Genomic DNA, 25,762 nt, shown 5'->3' with positions numbered 1-25,762 from the left:
ATTTGTTTCTCCATTGTTTTTCTAACAAGGAATATATGGTAGCAGGAAGATTGGCCTAAAAAGAAAATGTCAGATAAAAAACATGAAAATATAATTCTTAAAGCTGTTTCAAAAACTGCTGTCATTTTTTTTTTTAAGGAACCATCACCTTCAATGGAAAACTATCATTTACCAGAAGCTGCTGCTTATCTTCAGAATAGTAAAACACTTGGAATTGGGTTGTCTCAAAAACGTAAAGCTGCTGAAGAAAAGCATACAGCAAAGAGGTCCAGAATTCACTGAGGCAACCAATCTGAAAATATAATTTTTAAATTTCTGTTTTCCTTCCAAGATAAAATATATTAATTTTTGTTGTGTGCTTTGGATTTCAAGAAATAACTGCAACTTTTGTTATAGGCTTGGAGGAATACGTATGTAGATTCATATTGTACTTGAAATGGTACTTGAAGTGAACTTTGAGTAAATGCATTAAAAAAACTATTAAGATAGAACACACAAGGCCATCTAACATAACTTTTGCATGTGTCTGCCTCTTATTGGTTTCCACAAAACAATTATATATTATATAATATGTAACATTTATATAGGTTGGTATATCAGCTTATATAAGGAAAGGACATAGCCCCACTGAAGTTTTTCCTGCTTTTATAGTTCATCCCTCCTTTTCTAAAAACATGCGCTTTAGCAGCTTGAGAATTTTCTTTTCAATGGAGAGAACAGGTAAGCATCTTTAAAGATAGAACATTACCTTCCAGATCAAGGGTAATCTGGTTTTTAAAGTTAAAAACCAGAAATTTTAAAAAAAATTCAGAATTGCCTAACCAAAATTTCAGACTTTTTATTTTATTTGTTCCTAAATAACTTGCTTATTAACTGGGATGTAATTTATATAAAGTTCAAATTCTGTGACATGTTTAAAGTAATCTCTCAGTACTTTCATTTATTAAATCAATGTTTTAATAACAGTATCAAGGAATCTATGCAACTAGTATCAGCCACATCTGAGACAGTTTATTTAAATTGGTCTCCTATTTATTTATATCAATAGCAGTAATGCAGGAGTGTCAAACTCAATTTTATTGAGGGCTGCATCAGGACCGTGATTGACCTCAGAGAGGATGGGTGTGTGTGACCAGCTTGACATCATTTCCCAAACTGCTTGGCATGTTTCCTCTTTGAATTGGATAGACAGGCTGAAGCGATGCTGGCCCGATGTTTCCTCTTTGCATTGGGTAGACTGGGCCGAAGCAACATAGGCCAGCCCCTTACATTTTCCAAGGCAGCCCTGTAGGCTGAATGCAGCCCACAGGCTTTGAGTTTGACACCTCTGCAGTAGTGAGAATAGGAAGATTTCAAGTAACAACTGCTTTGTAGAAACGAAGAGATCATTCACTGTCTCCTTTCAAAATTCTATTGGGTTTTCACTTTTCAAAAAGGATTTCAAAGAAGTGCAAATGAGAGGAAAAACATACTTTCAGTATTTGGAGACTTGGAAATTAGATGTAGATTATATTCTTTAGTAGTAAAACTAAAACTGAATCTGATGTTTGCTGGTTTTGTTTTTAAAACTACCTGGTGTCTACAGTAAATAAGAAACAAACAGATCTGATGTAATATTGAACAGTTGCTAATTGATAAAAGGACCTTTTCTCAGGCAATATAACCAATGAAGATAACACTACTTTTGTTTTGAAAAAGCATATAACAGAAGATTTCTACAAAAACAATAACAAACTGTGAATGTAAGTTTATTTCAGAGATTACAAAAACGATAATTCATCTCATCCATGCAAATCCCAAGAACTTTATTAATACAATTATATCTGCACAGAACCAAAAAAGGGATGTATAAATTTTGAAAACTCAACCATCCTTTTTAGAAAGCCCGTTATTACATGATCATTAATATATGTGTAAAGAACTTTACTATAGTAGTGGTAAAATACTGTAAATAAAACCAAGTTAAATATTTTCTTTTTGTGACAGATTTCAGCAAATTTAATTACACCTTGTACTCTTATAGCACCTTCACTGGAAAACTCAAAAACATTTTATAAAGCTGAAGTCATCTCTGTTAAGTAGGGAAGTATTGTCTTTGCATCTTGGAAAACAAGCATAATCCAATTGCCTCTAATTTCCCATGCTGTATTTGATAGACGCTTCCTCCTTTGCAATGGTTTCAAACTTGGTCATATTCTTGGATTTGCCACTTGACAAATTTTCTACATTTTTGTGAAAATAAGTAATTTCAGTGAAATCCATTATAATTTTGGTAGAACAAATGTTAGAAATATTTATTTTTGCATTTTAATCACAGCCTGTTATCTGAAGTACCTCAGCATACTTATGGCCAGATAACCTAGTTTTACCCTTTTTCATTTTGCTCCTAAAAAGAAAAGGCATTCTAGGCATTCCAAGAGAATAAACGTGACAAGTCTATCTCACAACAAATTGAATAGGTCTTCAATCTTTATGGTGTTATTCATATTCCAAAGTATATCAAAGATAGACTCATGGCAATATTCTCAATGATGCTTCATCTATTTGTAGAGGGCTAGCACAACAATATTCAAAATGCACTGCACTACCTAGTATCTGAAGTGGTACAATCCAGAATTCTACAATTTTTGTGCAGAGCAGTTTTATAGACAAGTTGTATTTTTTCATAGTAAACAACTATTCCAAAGCAGATTATCTTTTGCTCCACAGAACCGTCTCACCATCTTTTTATTCCTACCTCGTTGGATGTTAGAAATTATTAAGTATTTTAACTTCTCTAGTATGGGCAAATGAACTCATATATGGGAATATTAACATATGGGAATATTTATGGTTAATTTCCAGAATGTAATAGTTTTTAAACATGAATGGGGAAATCCCCTGGACAATTGACATTATTGTCTTAAGCATTTGCATTCCCCTCCTGGAGCCAAGTGATCATCTTGATTTATTAAATAATGAAATTAATGGGGTATGAAATAACTCGTAGAATGGGTCAGATCATATACCGTATTTTTCAGTGTATAAGATGCACTCCCTCCCTCCCAAAAATGGGTGGAAATGTCTGTGCTTTTTATACAGTGAATGTTGCCGAAGCCCTGCCCACCCACTGCCCCCCACCTTTAGCCTCTGCCTCCCAGCAGTTTGCCTCCTTGCAAACAGCCTAGTCAGCTTCAGCACAGCCTAATTAGAACAAGCAGCTGGTTGTCGGTTGATCTCCCTCCCGATGATCAGCTATTCCAGGCCGCAGGGATCGCCTATTGCCATCTCCATGCACCCCATTTTCAGCTTCAGCATCCCATTTTTGGCCTCCATGTACCCCATTTTTGATCTGTTCCAATCCCCACCACCTGCAACAGCAGAAAGTAGGGCATGCAGAGGTGGCAATAGGCGATAGGGATCCCTGCAGCTTGAAACAGCTGATCGTTGGGAGGCTGTTTCAACAGACAACTTGTGCTAAATCAGGCTGTGCTGAAGCTGACCACACTGTTTGCTGCAAGGAGGCAAATTGCTGGAAGGCAGAGGCAGATTTTTTTTCTTGTTTTCCTCTGCAAAAGCTAGGTGCGTCTTATACTTTGGAATGTCTTATAGTCCAAAAAATATGGTATATAGTGAAACCCATCTGAATTCTTAACTTTGCAATAGTACAGGCAAGCAGGTTGTTTTTGTCTATTCCCCAGAAACTGATATTGTTTTTCCACATTAAGCAGCTAGTACCCACCATGATACATAGGATGGGGGGAGTTCTTTATAATGAATTCTGTCCCAGCTTGGACTGTAGAACTTGGGCAGATTCTAGGGATAACTTTGACAATATTTTGGATTCCTTTCAGATTGTATATATTAAGAAAGTAGAGAGGAGGTGCAGAATGATAATAGCTATTACCTGGTTATGCAATTTTCTGTTTTCTGGGCTGATTTAAATAGCCATGATAAACCATACTAGCAGAAATTATCATCTCCCTGTATTTTTCTATTCCAGAGAAGTCAGTTAAGGTTGATAGCATTTGAATGATTTTGTGAATCCATTTTAATTGAGCTTTTGATCAAGATAAGATAATGAAACAACCTTCTGGACTGCTTTAGGATTGAGGTTTGGTATTGTTTCACAATGTTTCCAGTTTTCTTGACAAATAATATCCAGGTGGCAGTATGATTTGTGTTCCTATTATCTTGTCTTGAATGTAACTTTATACCATTATTCGACATGAATTTGATAGGGGAATGTTTTCTACAATTCTGATATCAGTTGTCAATACTAGACTGATATTATTCAGTTCTATACTCCTTGTACACTGATTCTAAGCATCTGGTAAATTTGAACGTTACCCAAATTTGATAATAGGTAAATGTTACTGTTGGTTAAAAAGATGACCTGGATTCTGAGACTGAAATATATGCTGTTTTTAATAAGATTGCATTCCCAGTGAAATGCTGCTTTGAACCCTAAATCCCATTGAATTTGCAGATACTGAGGAATCTGCAAGATTAGATTTATACGAATTGTCCATACGCTGGTTACATGATATTATGACTGTTGCAATACATACTGTGGGCTACCCCTTGAAGTGTCCAAACATTTCAGTTGGTGCAAAATCCAGCAGGCAGATTGCCAAATTATGCAAGGTGCAAAGTTCATAAACTGCTGGCACTGGTTACCAGTTGCTTCACAAGCAATACTTAAAAGGTTGCTATTCTTAAAGTCTCAAATGGCTTAGGGTCTCATTACAAATTTATTTGGTTAACATTGGGAGACTTCCCACCCCCACCCATGTCATTTTTAAACACATCACACAGATGTAGCTTCCCTTTGGTCATGAAAAATAGCACTTTTTCCTGCATTGTTGGTTCATCACATTCTTTATTATTAATGGTTTTTCTTGCTAATTTTAATTTGCATTGTTTTTTAAACAAAATTTTGTTAGCTACCTGTAATACCCAATAGAGGTGTAAAGAGCAGCATATTCAAATAAATAGCATTTATTATTTCTTTTGGAGAAGTGGACACAGGATAAATCTATTTAAAACTCTTGCAGATCAATTATTGTCCTATTTTGTCTAAAAACTGAAAGCAATCAGTTCAGTTGTCTCTATAGTTGATTTGGTTTAGGTAATTTATCCCAAAAAATTGATTCAATTGTCTGAAACTAAGCTTCTGTAACTTCAGCATGCCATCTGTTAAAATATGAATATTAACCTTTAATAATTTAAGGCCTCTGCATAAAACATGTTTCTTACTGAAGTACTGAAATGAGCATATAGAAAACATGCTCTGCATTTTTACTGTATATCATGACTGAATATAGTGTTCACAGCCTATTAATTGTCGATACATGGGATTTGAATTCAGTATATGATTGACTATACAGTCCAAAACTTGTTCTTGACATGAGTTGTGCTGATTGGATCTATGAACTGTGTATCTCTTGATCCCTATTCAACTGCGACTGCCAACAGACCTTTAACAGATACACCAGTTAAATAGCATGGTACAATTGAGAATTATAAATATACATTTTGGGATCTGTATAGAAGCCTCAGAAAATGTTCTTGGGAAGTCTTAATGCTTCTACTGAACCAATAGTAACCCCCCCCCCAGTTATTATTTTTATTACCAGTACAAAATACCAAGATATATAAAATGTGCTGGCAATAGCAGAAAAAAGCTGCTCAAATAAAGTTTGTTGTCTGAAGTTGACTTAAGAGCTTGCTAAATTATAGTTCATATTTGTTTGACTAGGAACACAGACACTGCTTTTGTTTAAAAAGCATCACTCATTGTTATGCAGGAAGGAAGTTACAGCCAAATTAAAAATATATACATGGTCCTCCAGAGGTAGTTTTTCTGGGCATTCATAGAGTAGCAATGAACTTAAATACAATTCAGAATAAACTTTAGGCTAACTATGATTTCAGAAGTATGAATCAAATACTCTGAACTTCAAAGACAGACTGATAAAAACTGGGACTGTTTTCTTCAAGCTATCATTTATTTTAATCAGTTCACAACTTTATGTCTGAATTAAAAGAATACTCATTTGCATTCAGGTCACCTTAGTTTGTTTCTTTATAATTAGCCATTTTGCCCATGGATAACAAAGCAATTATGTAACAAGTATATATTAGTATATATGACATTTGTTAGGATTGATAAGATGCAGAACTTCAGAGTGCATAAAGTCAAACCATCCACATGTATATGAGCTTCCCCCCAAATTAACACAAACTCAAGGAATAATTCATTAACATAAAATATGCAATTTGTTCACACTAGAGCTCCATTTTCTTTTCAAAGATCTGACTTTAATTCAATGGTGTACTATTTCAATGAAAGCATGTTAATAACTTATGATGTGAACGTTTTTGCTTCACTACAAAAAGCTGTCGACTTTAACAGTGTTTGCTATTAAAGAACATTTTTGCCACTTGATATTGGTGTTGTTAACAGTGACAGAGTGAGGTAGATGATGACCACACATTTCAAGTTATTTATGGGCCACCAATACTTTACAATAGCCAATTCAATGCGTATCTATGAATGAACTCAGCAGAACTTTTTTCTTATAGCATACATAAGACTATAGCCTTAAGTTTTAACACCATGATCATGTATTTGCCACACTGAAGTGATGCATGGCATCAGAGCGTGTGTGTGTATGTGTGTGTGTGTATTACACTCCTAAGTTCATGAACATTTCCATATTTATTGTTACAATATTAACTTTCTATGCCAACTATGCCCAAGAACTCAAGTGAATATACAAAGGACAGCTTCATCTACCCTATCATACAGTATATTTAAACTTGATTCATGTGTAACAATTTTAATAAAATGTCAAAGCTGGAATTTAAAATTGTAAATTTCACATAATCTTGGTTCTTCAGCTTTAATACTCTGCAAAGGCTTTGTTGGCAAATAGACAACTTTCAGGAAAGATATGCAACTCAACAGTGTCAACTGTTTTACTTCCAGTGATCTAAGTATGTAGAAGACTGGTTCTGCATCTGTATAAAACACAGCTACTTAGAAGAATATATCTCACAATTCTTAATAGGAATAAAATATTATTCTAAGCAGTCTAGTCTTCATTAAAGCAATGATTTCATATTCTAAACACTCCTTAATTGCAAAGTCATCTTTTTATAAAGTATATAGCTACCTCATAAGTAATATATTTGTCTAAATCCTGGCTTGAGAGTCCAAAAAACAGCCAGACATTTGGAAAGACATATCAGGAATGGCCACATTAGATTCAGATTGGAAGAATAAAGAAAAAAAAATGAACCCAGGGAGCAAGAATTCTATTTTGGAGCTCGTTTGAATTCTATTCACAGTTAATGTTATACAGCAATAATATAGCACAAACTAGTATTCAAATACTGTTAATATTTGTCCAAATAAATGAGTACATCCCTGGTCAGGAAATTGAGTTTTAACTGAAGGTGCCATTACTCTTTGGGCAGCAGAAGAAGAAAAATGCCATAAATGCAACATCCTATTCGCAAAATATATCCAAATCTTAAACAGAAAATACAGCAATGGACATTTTCCACTACACATATAAGTATCTCCATCTGCAAATATAATTGAATGTGTGAGCAATAGCTGATGCTTCTTAACAGATTGCTATGGTTATATATTCAGCATGACCTTCTCAAAAATAAGTCCCAGATATTACAGAAGCATTATAGAATATTAGAATATTCCCAGATATAGAATTCATTGACCATTTATCTAATGAAAATCTAACTCACTGAGATCCAATAAAGTATATATAGTTGCATATTCCATGCAACTACTGACTATATTGCAATTTGTCAAAACTGGAGAGCTATTTTTCAAATGAAGAGCTTACACAGATGAAACCAGTTAATACACAGACTAGTGTCCATAAGTTTTCTATCTGGATATGTATTTATTTTCTGATAACTAAATTTAAAAAAAAACTCAACACTATGCTGCATATTTTTTTTAAATCTTTGTGCATTAAAGGTTCCTAGTAAATTATGGCTACATGTGAAAGGATATAATAAATGGGGCACATTTAAGGTCACTTAAATTTGTTATTTATATTATCAACTCAGATGGCTGACTTCTGCAGGATTTCTTAGAGGAATCCAGTAGAGCTGGTTTCGAGTTTCAGATGGCCACCAAAGAGTTGTAACCTTTTCCAGAAGTTGTGATCCACATGGTATCCACAATGAGTGCAGCAAGTCTGAGGTAGTCAACCTTTACGAAGGCTCAGTATCTGAACATAAAAAAATTTGAAATAACCACTGGCTGCAGAGGAATCAAAACACCGGGAACTCTTGTTTAACAATTTACATTAATTTCCCTTATAATACAAAGGTGTACCAAATTATACTTTCAAAGTGCAGAAAAGCAATCACTTACGTCAAAGTAGTCTGCACTTGTTGTAGAAGATCCAGCAGAAACAAGACGGCATGTTCATAATTGGTGTAGTTTAGTTACCTTAAGAGTGGAAGGGTATCAAACAACCATTCCTTAATTGTAATATGTGTGCAGATTTACTGATCCCCAAGCACAGCATATTGGTTGTCTAGCTGAAGTTTAGTTGCCTGAGATTTTGAAACCTCATCCCTACCTCTATTTTTGTGTTTTACTACTTCAAAGCTCTTCTCCATTTCTTTATCCCTAAGGGAAAATAAATGTAATCAGTAACTGTCTTAGACACACTTGCCCTTTAGCAATATTAATTAATGACACGAATTTAGTTGCAAAATTCCATGACTAGGGCCCTAACAAAGGAGACCATAATCCAAAGAAGTATTGCAGGCATGATTAAGGGCTTGCATATGTACTGATGACATTTCTCTGAACAAACCTCAATGCCATTTCATTTACTGATTCTGAAGTGACACACTGGGTTCTGTTATATAAGCATATAAATTTAAAAGTTTTGATAGCATTACTGAGGCAGTTCACTGCATTGCAGACACAAAAATGTATCCCAACTTCTCAGACTAACACTGCAACATGTCAATAATTATGAATATGAAAATGTCCTAAATTAGAAACTATTCCAAAGCATAGGCTAAATGCAAAGAACCACATATCTTATTTCTGCATGCTTGCTTTTTGAACTGAACTTGTCCCATGTGAAAGCATCTACTGACTTGGAATACTTATTTATAAACAGTCTGTTACAAGAATATTGATATTCAAATAAAATCAATTCTGTAAGGAGTGTCTAAAACACACATTCTTAACACACTTATAATCCCAAATGCAGTAACAGATTACGAAACAAATCTGGCAAATGCCACCTTCGTGTACATTATGGTACATATACTGTAATTTACTGTTTAAGTTAAACTTTGATAAACCTAAAATGAAAATTTGAACCATTTAGTATCAGTTACAAGCTGAAGTTTTGCAATGGAACAAGCCCCCTAGAAGATAATTTGATATTAGGAATGGGCCCAGATCAAGTTATACAACAATCTCACATCCCACTTCTCTAAATAGCACTGAATAAATCAAGACCTTTTTTTAAAAAATTCAATCTGAACTGCAGGTAAAATCCATAACCTCCCTAGTTATGCTTAAAACACACTTGCTTCCTCTAGTGCAGATCACATTGTATACTTGTTTATGATCTGTGGATAAAACTATGAGATTGCTAGGTTTGGAGAAGAATGATTTTAAGGAAATATTTTAGATTATTGTGATACTTACTTTCTAGTATCTACTTGCTTGGCAGTGGACTGCAACGATGGAAATTGTGTATCACTATAGATCTCTGGGGGACCTTGTGGCACTTTTCGTGTCCTGCCTTCTCTTGCACCAGGTGGCCTATATACTCCACTGGATTGCACTGGCTCTGGATTTTCTGTAAAGAATTTAAAAACTTAAACAATCAGATGTAATTAAATAAATGTTAAGTGAAATTTTTCAATTTAATATTTAATTAATTTATTTTTAATTAATTTAATTAATATTTAATTAATTTATTATTTAATTTATTTAATTCTACACTCAATAATCTGGCTATATAAGTAAAGACTCCTTTGTATCAGACAATCTATTATTTATGCAAGTTAGAAATAAAATATTTCCAAAGGAATATTCATTTTTAGCAAGAAATCATATCTATATTTCAAGTTTATTCAATAGATTTTCATTCCGCTAAAAATGAGATAAAATGGCTGATTCAGTAAACATTGGTAAATTAAAAGGAACATAGAGCAAAACTCACCAATAATTTCAGCAACAGGTATTTGTGTAGGAGCAGACCTATTCCAAGGACCAGATGATTTCTCCACACTTCCAGCTGGTTCCTCACTGTTATCCCTTGGTTCTTCTTTTTTATCACTTTCTTCTTCTTCTTTTTCACTGACAAAAAAAAAGCTATTGCAGCATTCATCACTTACGTAAACACATTCATATTATAATATGTAAACTGTGTAATATGTAGTACTTAGCATACAGTAGTACTGAAAGTATGTCATTATTTAAAATAAGAGAATATCTCCAATCTCATGCTATCAATTGATAACTGACAATTAGAACACAATCATGTCAATAACTATAAGCTCCTAATAAAGATGATGAAAAATGTTTAGATATGAAAAAAACTTGTTTTTAATAATCAACTAATTACTGAACAGTAATTTCTCCATCAAGCACAGAAATATTAAAACGTTTAAGAACAGGAAGCATTGTTCATGTTTTGAAGCAATGCTAGCTACTGTGTGGCAAGCTTAGAAATAAGACCTGACTAAGTTTTTCTTCACCTAGAACTTGCAATAACTGAGTCATTCATAAATACAGAACTATAGTTTTCAATATATACCTATATACTTTCAAGACAATAATACCTAATTTGCATGGACTGAACTCTGAGGCCACTGTAGTCAATTATTTCTTCCTGCTCAAATTCTTTCCAGTCATCCTCCTCCTGCAAGATGAAGATTACGTAGGCTCATTATTCTTAATAAAAGACAATCACCATTGGAAGCTATAGAATGACTGTCACAGAAAAAAGTCATCCTGCTAAGATTTAAATATTCCCAGCTCTTCTATTATATCAGAAGCTGAACAGTGCCAATTTGTAACTAGATAGACTATTTCCACTTCTCAACATTCCATAAATATCTAATACACCTTAAGTTATTTTCAGTTTCCCCCCAAAATAAGCCCTAGTGAGGGGATGGGAGTAGCCAGCCTGTTTCCCCTCATAAACACAGGCAACGATCCCTGAGGTGTGGCGGCTCCTTCCTCTCCACAATCACTTTAATGACCCTTTAATCACGGTCCCATGGATCAGCTGAGTCAGTGAGTGTCGAGAGCTGCCTCTCATTCTGTCTCTCCAGGTGTCTGAAGTGTTTCTCCACTCTTGCCAGCCTCGGCCCCCCACAGGCAACTTTGTAGCCAAGGGCCCCTCTCTTCCCTCAGCTCACCTTGTAGCTCTGGAGCAGGCAGCTAACCATGCTTCATCAGGCCTGGAGCTCAGGTCTTGTGCAGGCTGCTGCTATGACAAGGCAGAAGACCATGCAGCACGTTGAGATAGTCTTCTCCTCCTGCCCCTGCCTGGCTGCCCCTGCTGCTGCTGGTCTTGCAAAGGCTCTTTGCCCTCCTAGCTGATGGCTTTCGGCCACCCTGCAGCTTTGGCAGGCAGGCACTCTGTGGTGGCACTGCAATGCCCCCTCCTCCATCCATCTGCTCCTGACTGATGCGGAATAATTTGGGGGCAGCAAAGGAAAAAGGGGCAATCACCCCTCCCTCCTCTGTCCCACTGCAGAGCTTCTACAGTGGATTGGTAGAAAAATCTCCCCCCTACACACACACTTGCAGATCACTTTCTGAAAGAATTCTGACCCTGCCTGCCCATTGTGCAGGAGTTTCCGATCTTTCTCCCTCCTGCATCTCAAGTAAAATCAAATGATTAATGAGGTATCCAACAAAATCCAAGGAATGGCCAAAATTCTGCCCCTCTGCTCCACCCTACTCACCTAAATCAGATCCCCTCTCTGCACATCAATTTTCCTGATATGTGAGAACAAAGCAAACCCAGCACCAGGCAGAAGCAGCCGAGTAGGGCTGCTGAGAGCAGCATGGCCAGGAAGGGAAGAGCCCCATGAGGCCAGCAGCAGCAGGCCAAGCAGCGGGAGGAGGCATGGGGGGAAGCGATCCTGATGCACCATGCGGCCTTCTGCCTCATTGTAGTAGCAGTCTGAGCAAGACCTGAACTCTAGTGCCCAACAGCAGCAGTGCCAGCTGGCAGGGAGGGCAGAGGCTAAGGCATGCCAAGAACTTGGTCTGTTGCAGCCACAGGCAAGTACTTTTGGGATAGAGGGCGGGGCCAACAGTAGCAGTGCTCCCACTCCCATCATCCCCCGTGCTTGCTGCCTCCTGTAGATAAAAAAATGAAGACATCCCCCAAATAAGGCCTAGTTCTTATATTCGAGCCCAAAAGAAAATAAGACCAGATCTTATTTTTGGAGAAACACGGTAGTAATTAAATGTTTAATTAAATTTTTATTTCAAAATATACACTATATAGAACTCTTAGTAATGTTTAATACAGTAAAATTCTAGTGTTATGCAAATTGATTCCAATTTTAAAATTAAAACTTAAAATTTAATCATACTTCCAAGATTGTAAAACCTCTCTACAGTATGAAAGATAGCATATTGCGTAGATTTTCTGATATTTAGTCATATGTCCCCACTTTCATAGTAGAAGTTAGCTTTGATCTGACTAATTCAGTTTGGTTTAAAAGGGAACATCGAAATCAAAACTCCTCAATCTCTTAAAACCAAGCTTACAAAGGAATGAAAAGGAGGAGAGAGAATTAGCTATATTTTAGTTTAGACCCAAGTTACTATCTACCTTTGAAGATACAAAATTTGTATTTCTCACTAACATGCTGTGAAGAAAACATAAATGATTTGCAAGTTAAAAACTATTTTGCTGAATTATGGCATATACATTTGGTCAACAATGTATTTAAGATGGAATGGATCTTCATTTACCATTAACTGATGTAGGCCACATTCATCCACTTATTTGCAAAAATCCCTTCCTCTCCAAGAGTCAGAAGGAAATCAGACTACTCTAAATCTTTGCTGTTCTACACTGCACTCTTACAGAATGGATTGATGCTGTATTTTTATAACAAGCAATATATTAAGGGCTGTGAGGGCTGTTATTTGAAATTCCTAGTCTCTATATATTGTTTTTCATTTCAATTATTGAATGCTTTAATATTCCTTATAACATGCCAGCACAATTCAGACTAGAAAAGGCTACAAAAAGAAAAGGCACCAATCAGTTATTTAGCAACTAGTAGCACAGCAGCAACAATGAATTGGCAGTGTCAAAGCCTGAGGATGCTCCATAATATATCTTTTGAGGTAGAGGAGGCTGGTCCTTCCCGATGATAGCAATGTTTGGACAAGTGAATCTGCTGAGTTTTCAAAAACTGGCAGACTGCACAAGGCTGTTTGTCCATAGTTTATACCCATAGCTTGGGTGTTTAAGCACTAGATATCAAAGAGATAGAATGTTTTGTTTATCCTTGGCTGCCATTTGGTAGTGATCCAGTTCTTTGCAATCAATGCACATCTGCTGAATAAAGCTTTGTTGAAGAATAAAAAAGGTAAAGGTTTCCCTTGCATATATTAGTTTCTGGCTCTAAGGGGTGGTGCTCATCTCCATTACAAAGCCGAAAAGCCAACACTGTCCAAAAACATCTCCGTGGTCATGTGGCCGAAAGTGACTAAATGCCAAAGGTGCAAGGAACACTGTTACTTTCCCACCAAAGTAGTCCCTATTTTTCTACTTGCATTTTTACATGCTTTCAAACTGCTAGATTGGCAGAAGCTGGGACAAGTAACAGGAGCTCACTCTGTTATACAACTCTAGGGATTCGAAACACTGAACTGCCGACCTTTCAACAAGCCCAGCCACTGAGCCACCATGTCTTTTTGTTGAAGAATCAAGTTTGCCAAAAGGTTTGAGAAATCATGAGGAGCCAAGCTTTTCTTGGGAGCAATAGCCATTTTCAAAGAGAATGAGACATTAGTAAAAAAGACAAGTACAATTACAATTACAATATCCCCAACTTGCTCTTAATCTCTACCCAAGCTGACTTGACCTTGATTGAGGTATTTTAGTTGTTCTAAGTATTTTGGGGGGGATTTCCTCCTCAAGGGGAAGAGCAGGCAATTACACTGAATTCTGAAACTTAGCCTCTTGTTATATATGGACAGTTTCACAGGTGGCATGCCTCCTCTCGCAGTCATCAATAGCCTTGCTTTCCTGCATAATTTGTTCGGGGATATGTGTGAAGAAAAATTAGTATATTGTTTTAGTCTACAGTACCATGAATCTTGAGAACTAGAGTCATATAGAAGCAATGCTGAATGAGATAAATTTTGGTCTGATCCAATGCATTGTGAATACATTTATATTTAATGGCTGCTTTTGGAGGGAGGCCATAAAACAGTAATAATCGTGTACCATTATCATACTTTATACATTGAAGCCCATTTTTATTCTGCCTTAACAGCAACAGTCCTGAGTGCGAGACAAACTTGGACAAGCAAGACTGAGCAATTCTCCACTTTGATCCATAAGTCGCCCCCCATACCAGCCTATTTTCTAACAAAATGGATTCCCATTGCCCCTAACCTCGGCCCTGGCCCCACGAGCCTAGAAAGCTGACAAACTGGCTCCCACGCGCCCGAGAGAAAACCCAAGATGGCCTAGCTGGGATATAGCGACGCCCTCTACCGAAGGGAAGTTACCAACGCCCATAGGAAGTACTCACGATAAAGTTTCCTCCTCGTCTCCAATTCTCTTCCATCCTAGTTCCTGGCCAACTCGAGCCCATAACTCTCCCAGTTCTCCCTGATCGGTCTAGGCTCCTTACCTTGTTTGCCGCCTTAGCAGTGCCAGTGGCCGCGTTAGCATTAGAGGCGGCCCCATGGGCGCCTTCTGCTTGCCGGCTTCCCCCAGTCACACCCGCGACAGGGGCATTGGAAGAGGCAGCCGAGGAAGGCGCGGCAGTGGCACTTCCTCGGCTGCTTTTCTCTTTCCGTTTCTTTTTGTCTCGCTTCGCGAAAAAGTCGTCTAAGCTCCTCTCCTCGGTTTCTGCCATGGCGATGGCGGCGGTAGCTCCTCCTCACGCTCCGGTTCAAACCGGATATGACTGACGGGACTGACCAGTCGCGTCTCCTTAAGGACAGTCAGCGATCCCCAAAACCTCAATGGTTGAGGGGAGAGGAGAAAGGGCAGTGAGAATTCGGCGCGCTCAGCACCCTCGCGTGCTCTTTACGTTCGACTGGGTGCCCGCCGCTTCCGTTCTCTTGTGGGTAGCAGAGGTCCAGGCTTAAACTGCCGCCGCGCGCGCGCTTTCACTCCCGTTCCTGCCTCAACGCAATTCGTTCGAAGAGGAGCAGAACAGCTTCCGCTCCCCACGTTGGTGGCCACACTTGCCACAGCCGAAACAGAAGGCTGAGAAGAAGAAAGGGAGGGGCACTGTCAGAGCTTTTCTAATGTAATATTCGAAGAGCCACTTTATTGGATATTGGAACGGGAAGGAGGGAAAGCGCATGCACTTGTCCCTCCGTCCACCAACCCGCTGAAAGAAACGAAGAGTCTTGGAGCCAATTAAAAGGCCTGGAGAGAGGGGCGGTTACTGACGTGCCCTTAGTAGTGAGTGCCGGCAGCATGAACGTTAGGAATTCCTGCGGGTGAATTAACTAGTGCGCATGCATGGGGACAGTAGAATTTTGAGAAGTGATTCGTTAGCGTAAAGTGGGCGGAGCTTGGCGCGGGCATGCGCTATGAGGCGGGAGAGGAGTCTGCAATTTGACTTTATTTCTAGTGACTTCTCTGAAGCATGGACGAAGGTAGACTGCAGAGGTCGCGGAAATGTTGCTTATTGCTATCAAAGGGTTCTTTTTAATTATCTTCTTAACTTCAGTTTGGAGCGCCTGTAGTCAGCCTTCTAGTTGTTTTTCTCGTGCTTTTTGTATCCTAAAGTTCCCTTTAGAATTATCAGCAAAATAGATTTAAAAGGTTTTGCTCCAAGTCATTACCAGTTTTAAAGTCGCTACATCCTGCCATGATGTAGACGCAAGGCTTACTTCCATACATTGATTAAAGTATACTACGTTAAATGCAACTTCAGTTGCGTTGAATATTTTGTGTGTACAAGGATCTCTCGTTTTAAACCTTGTTTATTATTCCCAAAAGTGTTTTTTCCTTATTGTTTACATTGTAGGAAGTTAGCACCCACCCCTCTCCTAGAAAAATGAAATATCCTGGGAAATATTAAAAAGGCAGAATATTTCCTATAAAAAGAGTAAAGTAGAAACTCAGAGAAGCAGAAACTCAGCCCCCCCCACTTTGCTAATGGGCCATTAAGGCCTAGGCCAGAGTATTCTACATAATAAAGGGTCTACCCATCTCACCACCTGGCCTGGGAAGATTGTATTGCCAACACTCAGGTGAAGCCATGTGGTCCAGATAAAGCCTACAAAGTTAGCTAAGACCCCACCCCACCCCTGGGAGTCTGACAGCCAGTGGGATATATTTCTTACACAGGAACAGGAAACACTAAGGTGGGCCTCAACAGAGGTTATATAAGGGTTTCTCAGCATCTTGATCCTCCCTTTTTGACCTTCCCTTCTCACCTTGAAGTATGTGATCATCCTTTCTTTTTCACTTTGGATTTCCAAGCCATGTAGTCCTGCTGTCCACCATTAAACCATCTTTCCAAATAGCCTCCATGTTTCTAGTGTCTTTTTCCCCACTTGGAACTGAACCCAGAAGGATATTTCTTTCAACAATTGGCACCCCAGATGGGACTCCAAGCTAACCTAACCAATGGACCAAGCCCAGGTAAGATTCCCTTGCCAGCAAACAGACCCATTGAGTCTCTGGGTGAGTTTTTCCTGGACCTTGGCCATTTGGAAAAAAAGGTTTTAAGGGGGTTTTGAGTGTTGAGCTCAAAGGCTGCTTGGAAAGAAGGTGAGTACCTCTAAATTTTAATTTTAAAGCATGGGAAAACATGGGAAATGTGTGTATGCCTGTGTGTGAATGAGAAAGAGATCTTTCTTCCTCTGTGTGTTCTACCAGGAGAGCTAGTATCAATTATATTACTGTTTATAACAATAATACTCATGCTATTTGTTTAACCAAGGTAATGTATCTTATATAACTAATCTTTTCATATGTTTCCCTTTTTTTCCCTGTTTTTGTCCGCTAGCCATTGATGAGTCCCAAGGGGAAAAAAATCAGTTTCTTCCTTTTCCTTAATTGTAAATATTAGCTTAGTTTAATCACATCTTCATCGGTTGGGATTTCTTCACTTTTCCATTGTTGTGCAAGTACTATTCTCCCTGCAGTCAATACATGTAAATACATTCCCTTTGTTAAACTGTTTGGTAGTATGCCCAACAAAAATGTATCTGGTTTCAAATCTATATGTTGTTTTATCATTTTCCCCTCAAGCCATGTATGTATTTCTGTCTAATATTTTTTTCCACTTTTTGACATGTCCACGATAGTATGAACCAGGTATCTGATATTTCCAACATTCTGCAGATTTACTCTTAAACATCTTTGCTAACCTTGAAGGTGGAAAATGCTATCTATAAAACATTTTATAAAGATTTTCTTTGTATGCAGTAGACATTGTTAATTTATCATTTCTATCCCATAAATTCTGCCATTGATCTAACTCAATCGAATAGCCAAAATTTTTAGAATCTTGCAACATTTTCAAGTTTATCCTTGCTTTTTTTTCCCTTGCTAAATCCAGTTTTATTGGTATTGCTTGGAATAAATATAGTAATCTTGGCAGGGTATTCAATTTTATGGTCGCTACTCTTTCCATCAATGATAGTTGTAGATTTTTCCACTTAACCAAATTTGTTTTAATTGGTTGCACCAATTTATAATAACTTGACTATCTGTATACCTATTTTTCTAGTTCTTTTTCTAGAAGTCTGTAAACAATTATTTTGATTTTTTTCTTTATTTATTTTCAGTCCTGCAACTTCACCATACTCTTCTATTTTCTTAATTAGTTTGAGTCCATTTTCTTGTGGGTCTTCCAAAATAAAGAGCAAATCTACAAATCCCTATAATTTATATTGTTCCCTTTTTATTTCCATTGCTTTGATTTCTATCTCTTGTCAAATATTTCTATTTAGCAATTCTAATATCAATATGAATAGTAAAGGAGATAGTGGACATCCTTTCCTTGTACCTTTTTATATCCATTTTCTACCATCTTTGCCATTTGTTTATGGCAAATTGCCTTTGAAGTTAAAATTATTTTCATATTGTTTTAATCTGTCTCTTAGGCAAAAAAGCCATTTTAATCTGAATATATCAATTCATTTAGAAATTTTTTACACTCTCTGCCTTTATTGAAGCTTATATCTTATAATCAGTGTTCAATAAAGATATGAGCCTGTAGTTTTTTATTTGCATTAAGTCTGAATCTTCTTTTGGAATCAAAGTAATATTTGCTTTCATCCACGAATTTGGTGCCCTTGCATCAATCAATATTTCATTATGGACTTCCAACATTGATGGGCCTAAAGTATCTTGTAAACATTTGTAAAATTCTGCCTGCAGCCCATCTGGCCCTGGTGTTTTATTATTCTTTTGTCTCTTGATCACTTCTGATCATTGATATTCATTCATTTAACATAGTTTTTACTTTTTCTGGTACTTCAGATAATTCCATTTTTTTCCAAATATTGTTTAATTTTCTCTTCTGAAACTTTTCTTGGTCATACAGCTTTTCACAACAATCTTGAATTATTTTTATCGTCATTTTGATAGTATAAAGTTCCTTTCTCATCTCCTGGCTTATTTGCATTTTCAAAAAAAAATGTTATGTTTAACATTTTCAGAGCATAGGATCTTTTTGTTAGAGAAGGAGAAAGTGTGTGTGTGTGAGTGAGTGGCTTCACCCGTGAACAGCAGCTGGATCTCATTTCTTTGTTTGGCCTCTAGCTGCCCTCTTGCCTGTTGCTAGCTCTAGAGAGCCATGATCATCAGGACAGGAAAAGCAAGGGAGGGCCATCGGAGTGTGTTGAGGTAATTCTCCATTAGGAGATTGAGCGCATATAGGGAGATGTATTTGAGAGAAGTGTTTGAATAATACACAGAACACATATACACTGTGCAGTAAATGTAGGGTTTTACTTCCAGAAACGTTAAGCAAAGTCCAAAATAGGCAGTCCAAAGTCATTCACAAGTAAATCAGCCAGTTTTTGATCCAGGGATAATCCAGTAACAAAGTCCAGTGTCAAAAACAGTTCAGTATCAGGCTTACATCAAATCCATGAATACCAGTCAATTATGAGGAACAGCAATATTCTCCAACAGAAGGAAACAGAGACTGACTCACACTCTCTTCTGAGACTAAGACAACCCAGGTTTCTGGCTCCATCTTATGGCCGTTTGAGAAACCACACCTAATTATACTTTTGCATTTTCTTAAAGATACAGTTTTAAAATGTTTATCCTGGTTTCTATATTTCTAACCCAAATACCTGTATCCCAGAGTATCCCAAAAGTAAACCCCAGGATTTTAGGTAATTGTGAATTTAGGTAATTAAGAAGTTGTGAAGTAAGAGGAGCGCCAGTACTTGCCTGCAAAGAGCAGCAAGTCCTCCCGGATTCGAACTCTTCCAAATCCGAAAACCTAGGCCTGATGAAGGAGCGCCAGTACTTGTTGGTGGGGACAGCAAGTCCTCCCGGATTGTCTTTTTTGGGGATGGTAAGGTTTGACAGATCGTCGTTTTGCCCTCAATCCAAAAACCATGGTCTGAGAGTTCCCTCTGAGGGGAGTCCCAGACACCTTTTTCTGTCTGCAAACTGATAGCCTGTTGAACCAACTAAGCCAAAGTGTGAGAACCGCACATCAGAAGGGGAAACATGGGAAGTGGTAGTTCAAGGGTCTTGAGTGGAACCTCCCTGGGAGAGTTGTTGGAGGCTTGGGATGAGCAGCAGCAGATGCTGACCCTAGCTGGGATGAAAAGAAAAAAAAGCAAAATGTGTATATAGAGCAGGGGTGGGCAAACTACGGCCCGGGGGCCACATCCGGCCCGTTGGTCTTTTTAATCCGGCCCACCGAAGATTGGTACAGAATTAAGGTTTGATGTGAATGATTGAATGATTGCATTCATTTGATTCTGACTTGTAATGACAGGCATTTCGACACCAGGTGGCGGCCTGTCTGTCAAATTTTAAAAGTCAATGAGGCCCCCGAGCCAAAAAGCTTGCCCACCCCTGATATAGAGAATGGGCTTTACTGAGGGATGCAGGAAAACCAATACCTAAATAAAGGTATTTTAAAAAAAAGAAACAAATGAAACAAAAGGGCAATATATAAACAGGATCACATGGGATTTCTTTCTTTCTGTGTCTCTTTGTCTTCTATGCAACCATGTGGCTTGTTCCTTAAAATTTGTGCCTTCCCCAATTTAACAGATTTATTGTGGGAATGATCAGTGTGTATGTAAATCTCAGTTTTGTTTTCCTGTCTGTCCTTGTTTGTGTGTGTGCGTGTGTGTGTGTCCTTGAGGTAATTGTTGCAACTGTTAAGTGTCTCTGATCCCTTCAGATATGAATTTTAAATTGTTAAGAATTAAAAACACTTGAGAGAAATTGTCTTTTCTCAGTCTGGTCTCGCCAACTAGACTGGATGAGGAACAGAGTTCAATTTTCTTTCCTCTCTATGCTTTTAAGAAAAACCCAAGGTTATTAGTGAATGTTTTAAGTTCATTTACAAGAAAAGTTTCATCCCTGCATTTACTGTGTGTTTAAATGATTTTACCTGTTCATCCTTTTCATGAAGCATGTGAATCCAGTTTTTTTTCCTTTCTCATCTGTTTTGTCCCCATTTTGTTGAAACTGATTTGTTTACTAACTGCATTGTGTTATTTTTCTTCCTCCTCAAACCATGCCTGCAAGCTATCTATCACCACCACCAAAAATTTCTAATCCTTTTACAATGCCTTTCCTGGTAGAATGACCAGCGAAGGGGGGAGGGGACCCTTGTTCTTTGTCTTTCAGCCCTGCCACATGTGGAAGCAGATGCTGCTCCCTAGAGACATTCCATCCATTGGAGCCAAAGAATTGGGTTTGGATCCAGCCTCCACTGAAAGTCATTACAGCAAACCAGAGTGGGGCAGACCTTCCCAAGCCTGACTGACCACCCATACCACTAGGCCAAGCCTCTGCCACCCAGAGATATGAAAGAAAGGACCCTGAGATGGATGCTAAAAGTCTTTTGTTCAATCCCCAGAAGACAGTTAGAAACATTATGGGGGGAGGGTGGAAGTCCATTGTAATGTGAAATCCGTTGTAATGTTTTCTTTCTTGTATCATTTATATTGTAACCAGTTTGATGTACTCATGTAAGGATTGTATTTCAGAGTGGCTGGCCCAGCAAGCTCTGAACACCGTGTACTTCTGTGATGGGAGGGAAAATGTTTGTATTATCTGTATTGTAAAACTAGCTGCATACACAGGCACATACACAGAGACACCTTTCAGAATTAGACAGAAGCTGCTCCTAGCTTCCTTTTTTTAAAAAAAAAGTGTGTTTTGTTGGTTTTTTTGTTGTTGTTTTGCTGCTCTGTGGCACTAAGGCCCAAGCAGTCATATTGCCTTGCTAATCCCAAGGTGGAGGGGGCATCCCCCTCAGGCAATTCCTGAAGAGATAGCAGAAAAGAGATCTCCAAGCCCTAACTGACTCACAGATGACACTGCGCAGTAAAGCAAGATATGTTGCACTGGTGGTCTCATGAGTAGAAGTCCCAGGGCTCCTTGTGTGTAATTTTAAATACTAAATAGCCTGGATTGTACACTGGCTAACCTCAATTTGGCCTCACAAACCCTGGAAGCTAAGAGCTAGGCAGGTAGTAACCATAACCTTGGAAATGGGCAGTCTGTAATTTAAAGGCTGTGGAGAATGTAGGGGCTTGTGCTTGCAACCTGACTGTAAGCTCACAAAAAAAAGTACATCAAACATCTGAAAATTAATTGGCATGAAAAATTGGATACAGCAAAAAAAAAAAAAATCCAAAATTTTTCCCAGGCTGCTAGACCTTTATGGTTTGGAAGCCACTGAAGGAATCCTTTTCTGTTGCCTCTTTTTCAGTGCCTTTTCCTTTACATCAGAAAAATTAAAAGCACCCATCATCTCCCTGATCTTCCGGTTTGGGCTTCTTCGGCAATGGGCCGAAATTGCAATTGTCCGCGGTTTTGATCTGTGCTCACCGGTGGAGTGCCGCAAGCTGCCCAGATTTGGGGCTAAAGCCACCCCGTAGAGGTGGTGAAGAAGGGGGAACCATCAACGGAGTTGAGAGCTGCATCTCTCCTCCTTGGCTGACCATTATTCCCTTTCCCAAAGGTGGTTGCAACGGTGGTCAGAAATGGCCACCTCAAAGAAGAACCCGACCGGACAAGACTGTGCAGGAGGAAGTTTAAAGGAGAAAGTTTGACTGACCGGGTTGAATGGATAACATCTATTTAAGGTACCTGGAACCTGAATTTTAAAGACTAACACTATTCCTAAAAAAGATTTTAAGCTGTGAAAGAAGGAAAGGAAACGGAATTGGCTTTTTTTCCTCTAACATTGACAGTTTTAACTGGCTTGGAACATTAAGAAGAGATTTGAATAAGAAATTGATATTAATCCACTTTGACATTAATAGGCTATTTCTAGCTGAAAATAAAGTGTCAAAGGGATAAAGATTCTTGGATAATTTAAAAACTTTCTTTAAAAAAAGAAAACAGCAGAGGGCAAAAGGGAAAAAGAGTGGAATCTGGAAAATGGAGACCACCTGAACTTTAAAAAATCGATAGTGGAATTTTATCAAGGCTTGCAAAAGATACATTGTAGCTGAGACTTTGTTACAAGATAACAAAGCCCCTGGAAAGAGAAAGTGAGAAAAGAAGCAAGAAACAGTTTTGGATTATTGGATGATTCCTGGAATTTTGGATGGTGGGTCCTAATGAAACAAAATAAAATCAATTGGGGGTTGCTTAAAAATTTTTAAAATGGCATTACTCCTTGAAGAGTTAAAAATGAGACTTAAAGAACAAAAAGAAGAAGCACAAGAGGGAAGAGGATCTTTTGGCTTCATATTTCAATTTTTAGAAATGGAGATCTTGAACTATGAAAAACAAGAAACGCTGGCAGAACAAGAAGGGCAGGACAACAAAGAAGTCATCTTTAATGACCAAGCCATTTTAAGCGGGGTAAAAAAAGGGAAAGGAGGGAAAGGGAGTTAAAAACTTAAGCACTGAAGCAACAACCCAAAAAAGGTAATTTGAAAAGTAATCATAATATCAGGAAGAAGCAGAAGGGAGGATCACAGAAGGGAGAATCAGATAGGGAATAAAAGGGGGAGGGAGAAGAGAGGGAAGAGGGAAAGGAAAAGAAGCTACAAAGACAGAAACAAGATATAGAGGTACAGCAAACATACAAGAATTAAAAGACAGAGACAATGGTTAAAATTTCACTTGAGAGGATTCTGCAAGGGTGCATGGGATAGCATTGTGATATTAGAAATAGAAAAGGTTTAGAAAATATGTTAGATGATTTAAAGTGATAGAAAAATTTCTATTGACGTGTAGTGGAATATTTGTAAAGAATGATTTAAAAAACATTTTTAAAAAATGAAAAGAAACGTGGAAGATTTTTATCAGTTGACAAGATGAACTTGAATAAGAATAATAACTTTATTGACTTGTTAATAACTTGTTTTTTTTATTTAAAGACAGTAATAAGTAAAATATGAAATATAGATGATTAAAGTGAAAGACAAGCTGATATTACTAGGTAATGTTTGTTAAAAGAAATAGAAATGTAAAAGATTGTTATTAATATTAATGGCAGAGCTGTATTTGAATAGAATAATTATTCCATTTACTATTGTTATACATATATACACAGATATATATACATACATACTTTTTTCTTTTAAGAATTCAGTGTGTATTTTTAAGGGAACGTATCAAGCAGAATTCGATTGAAAATAGGTATGTGTTATAAAATAGAGGTTAGAAAATGAATGTTATAACTGTAAAGATGTAACTTACATTTTTAAATAAGATTTGAAAAAAGATACAAAGGTGTCACACTCCAGTCTAGTAATTACAGGGGAAAATTTGTTTTATGAGAAAAGATAATATGAAATTGTAAACAGCAGGCATCCCCAACCACCGGGCCCTGGACCGGTACCAGTCCATGGATCATTTTGTACTGGGCCGCAAAGAAAATAAAAATAAAATAAAAATGGCGGCTTTCTTCACCTTTGGTGAATGCTGCTGGGATCAGGGATCAAGAACACAAAGGAAAGAAGGGGAGGGAGGAAGCAACTGTCCTGCTCTCTGGCTCAGTGGTTTCAGTTTCCTCCCGCCTCATTCCTCTCTCAGTTGCGCGCTCGCTCCTCCACCAGCCCAGGAAGAAACTGCTTCAAAGAAGCCGGCAGGGTGGCTTTTCCTGTCGGCGCAGCTCCTCCGAAGCACCTGTTCACCCGCACACAGCCACCCGCGGTTCAATCCAGTGCTCCGTTCTGCCTGCCTGCCTTGGTTTCTGGTTGTTTCGGAGCAGCTTCGGCTGAGAAAAAGAGGCGAATATTTATTAAAGGGAGAGAGACACCTGAGGGATGAGGCTGAGGAAGGCAGGGCTTCTCAGCTGTCCTGCAGGGACTTGTCCTGAGCCGCAGAAACAGCTGCGGGCCGCCGCCACCCAGCGCTCAGTTTTGAAGGCGCTCCTCAGCCAGGTGCAGTTCCTAAATCTGCAGCTGAAACCCTCCGTTTTAAATGTCTCAATAGAAGAGAATATCTGTCGCTCAGGGTTGCAATGAGGAAGCCTTGGCGCTCTCTGAACTTGGTGGTTTGCTGGCGGATGTTTTATTACCCGACTAGGTAACAACATCAGATGTTACCTAGTCAGGTAATGAAACGTCTGCAAGCAAACCACCAAACTCTGACTCCACCCCCCCACCTGGTCCTTGAAAAAGTGTTTCTGAGTGAAACTGGTCCCTGGTACAAAAAAGGTTGGGGACCACTGGTAAACAGGACAGACGAAAGTATAAAAACACTGATTAGAAAGATTTTAAAAATTAGAAAAAAGATATGTAATTGAATTAAGAAAGGAATGAGATAATTTAAAATAAGGCTATAGGAAGTAAAGGGAAAAGCTATTGAAAAAATTTGCAAAAATAGTTATAAGATATGGATTAGAATGTATAAGATAAATATGTATTGAGTTAATGTCTATATGGAGAAGTGAGCACCCGGGGCCACGCTGTTCTCAAAAAAAGATATGTTATTTGTATGTTTTGTGAAAACTTAAATAAACCTTTTATTAAAAAGAAAAATTAAAAGCACCCATCGCCTCCCTGATCTGATCACCTTTTAATCTTTTGTCAAAACACTCATGTGTTTCGGGGGGGCGGGAGGGGTTGTAGGAAGTTAGCACCCACCCCTCTCCTAGAAAAATGAAATATCCTGGGAAATATTAAAAGGGCAGAATATTTCCCATAAAAAGAGTAAAGTAGAAACTCAGAGAAGCAGAAACTCAGCACCCCCCCTTTGCTAATGGGCCATTAAGGCCTAGGCCAGAGTATTCTACATAATAAAGGGTCTACCCATCTCACCACCTGGCCTGGGAAGATTGTATTGCCAACACTCAGGTGAAGCCATGTGGTCCAGATAAAGCCTACAAAGTTAGCTAAGACCCCCCA

General features: G+C 38.1%; 2 protein-coding genes and 2 long non-coding RNA genes across 10 annotated transcripts in view; 3 read left to right on the top strand and 1 right to left on the bottom strand.

Annotated features, from left to right (window-relative positions):
* TOPBP1 (DNA topoisomerase II binding protein 1) overlaps window positions 1-513 on the top strand; it is a 125,851-nt gene extending 125,338 nt beyond the window's left edge. For all 4 annotated transcript variants that reach the window (XM_087916720.1, XM_087916718.1, XM_087916719.1 and 1 more), the window contains one exon: window positions 139-513. In XM_087916720.1, the coding sequence (XP_087772846.1) occupies window positions 139-282 (144 nt within the window). In that variant the 3' untranslated portion in view covers window positions 283-513. The remainder of the gene's footprint in view (window positions 1-138) is intronic.
* Window positions 1-15,502, bottom strand: part of CDV3 (CDV3 homolog) — a 64,453-nt gene extending 48,951 nt beyond the window's left edge. Inside the window, exons 1-6 of one of the 4 annotated variants that reach the window (XR_003375808.2) lie at window positions 14,902-15,502; window positions 10,843-10,922; window positions 10,221-10,357; window positions 9,701-9,854; window positions 8,396-8,656; window positions 5,972-8,249 (exon numbers count right to left, since the gene is read on the bottom strand). Coding sequence is in view for 3 of the 4 variants with exons in the window: in XM_026720393.2 (XP_026576178.1) it covers window positions 8,530-8,656; window positions 9,701-9,854; window positions 10,221-10,357; window positions 10,843-10,922; window positions 14,902-15,129 (726 nt within the window). In the remaining variant the exon portion in view is untranslated. Of the gene's footprint in view, window positions 1-5,971; window positions 8,657-9,700; window positions 9,855-10,220; window positions 10,358-10,842; window positions 10,923-14,901 lie in introns of those variants that run through there. The other 3 variants (XM_026720393.2, XM_026720394.2, XM_087916726.1) reach the window with 3 other exon arrangements.
* An 87-nt stretch (window positions 15,503-15,589) lies between these two features.
* Window positions 15,590-25,762, top strand: part of LOC148124018 (uncharacterized) — a 36,805-nt gene continuing 26,632 nt past the window's right edge. The window contains exon 1 of the long non-coding RNA XR_015740163.1: window positions 15,590-15,883. This is a non-coding gene — a long non-coding RNA (uncharacterized LOC148124018). The remainder of the gene's footprint in view (window positions 15,884-25,762) is intronic.
* Window positions 16,207-25,462, top strand: LOC148124019 (uncharacterized). The gene is made up of 2 exons (XR_015740158.1): window positions 16,207-16,877; window positions 22,165-25,462. It is a non-coding gene; the product is annotated as an uncharacterized LOC148124019 (long non-coding RNA).

The sequence above is a fragment of the Pseudonaja textilis genome, chromosome Z (genome assembly GCF_049901715.1).
Source record: "Pseudonaja textilis isolate UNSWEBS1 chromosome Z, rPseTex1.2, whole genome shotgun sequence".
Lineage (NCBI taxonomy): Eukaryota > Metazoa > Chordata > Lepidosauria > Squamata > Elapidae > Pseudonaja > Pseudonaja textilis.
This window is presented reverse-complemented; position numbering and strand designations above follow the sequence as displayed.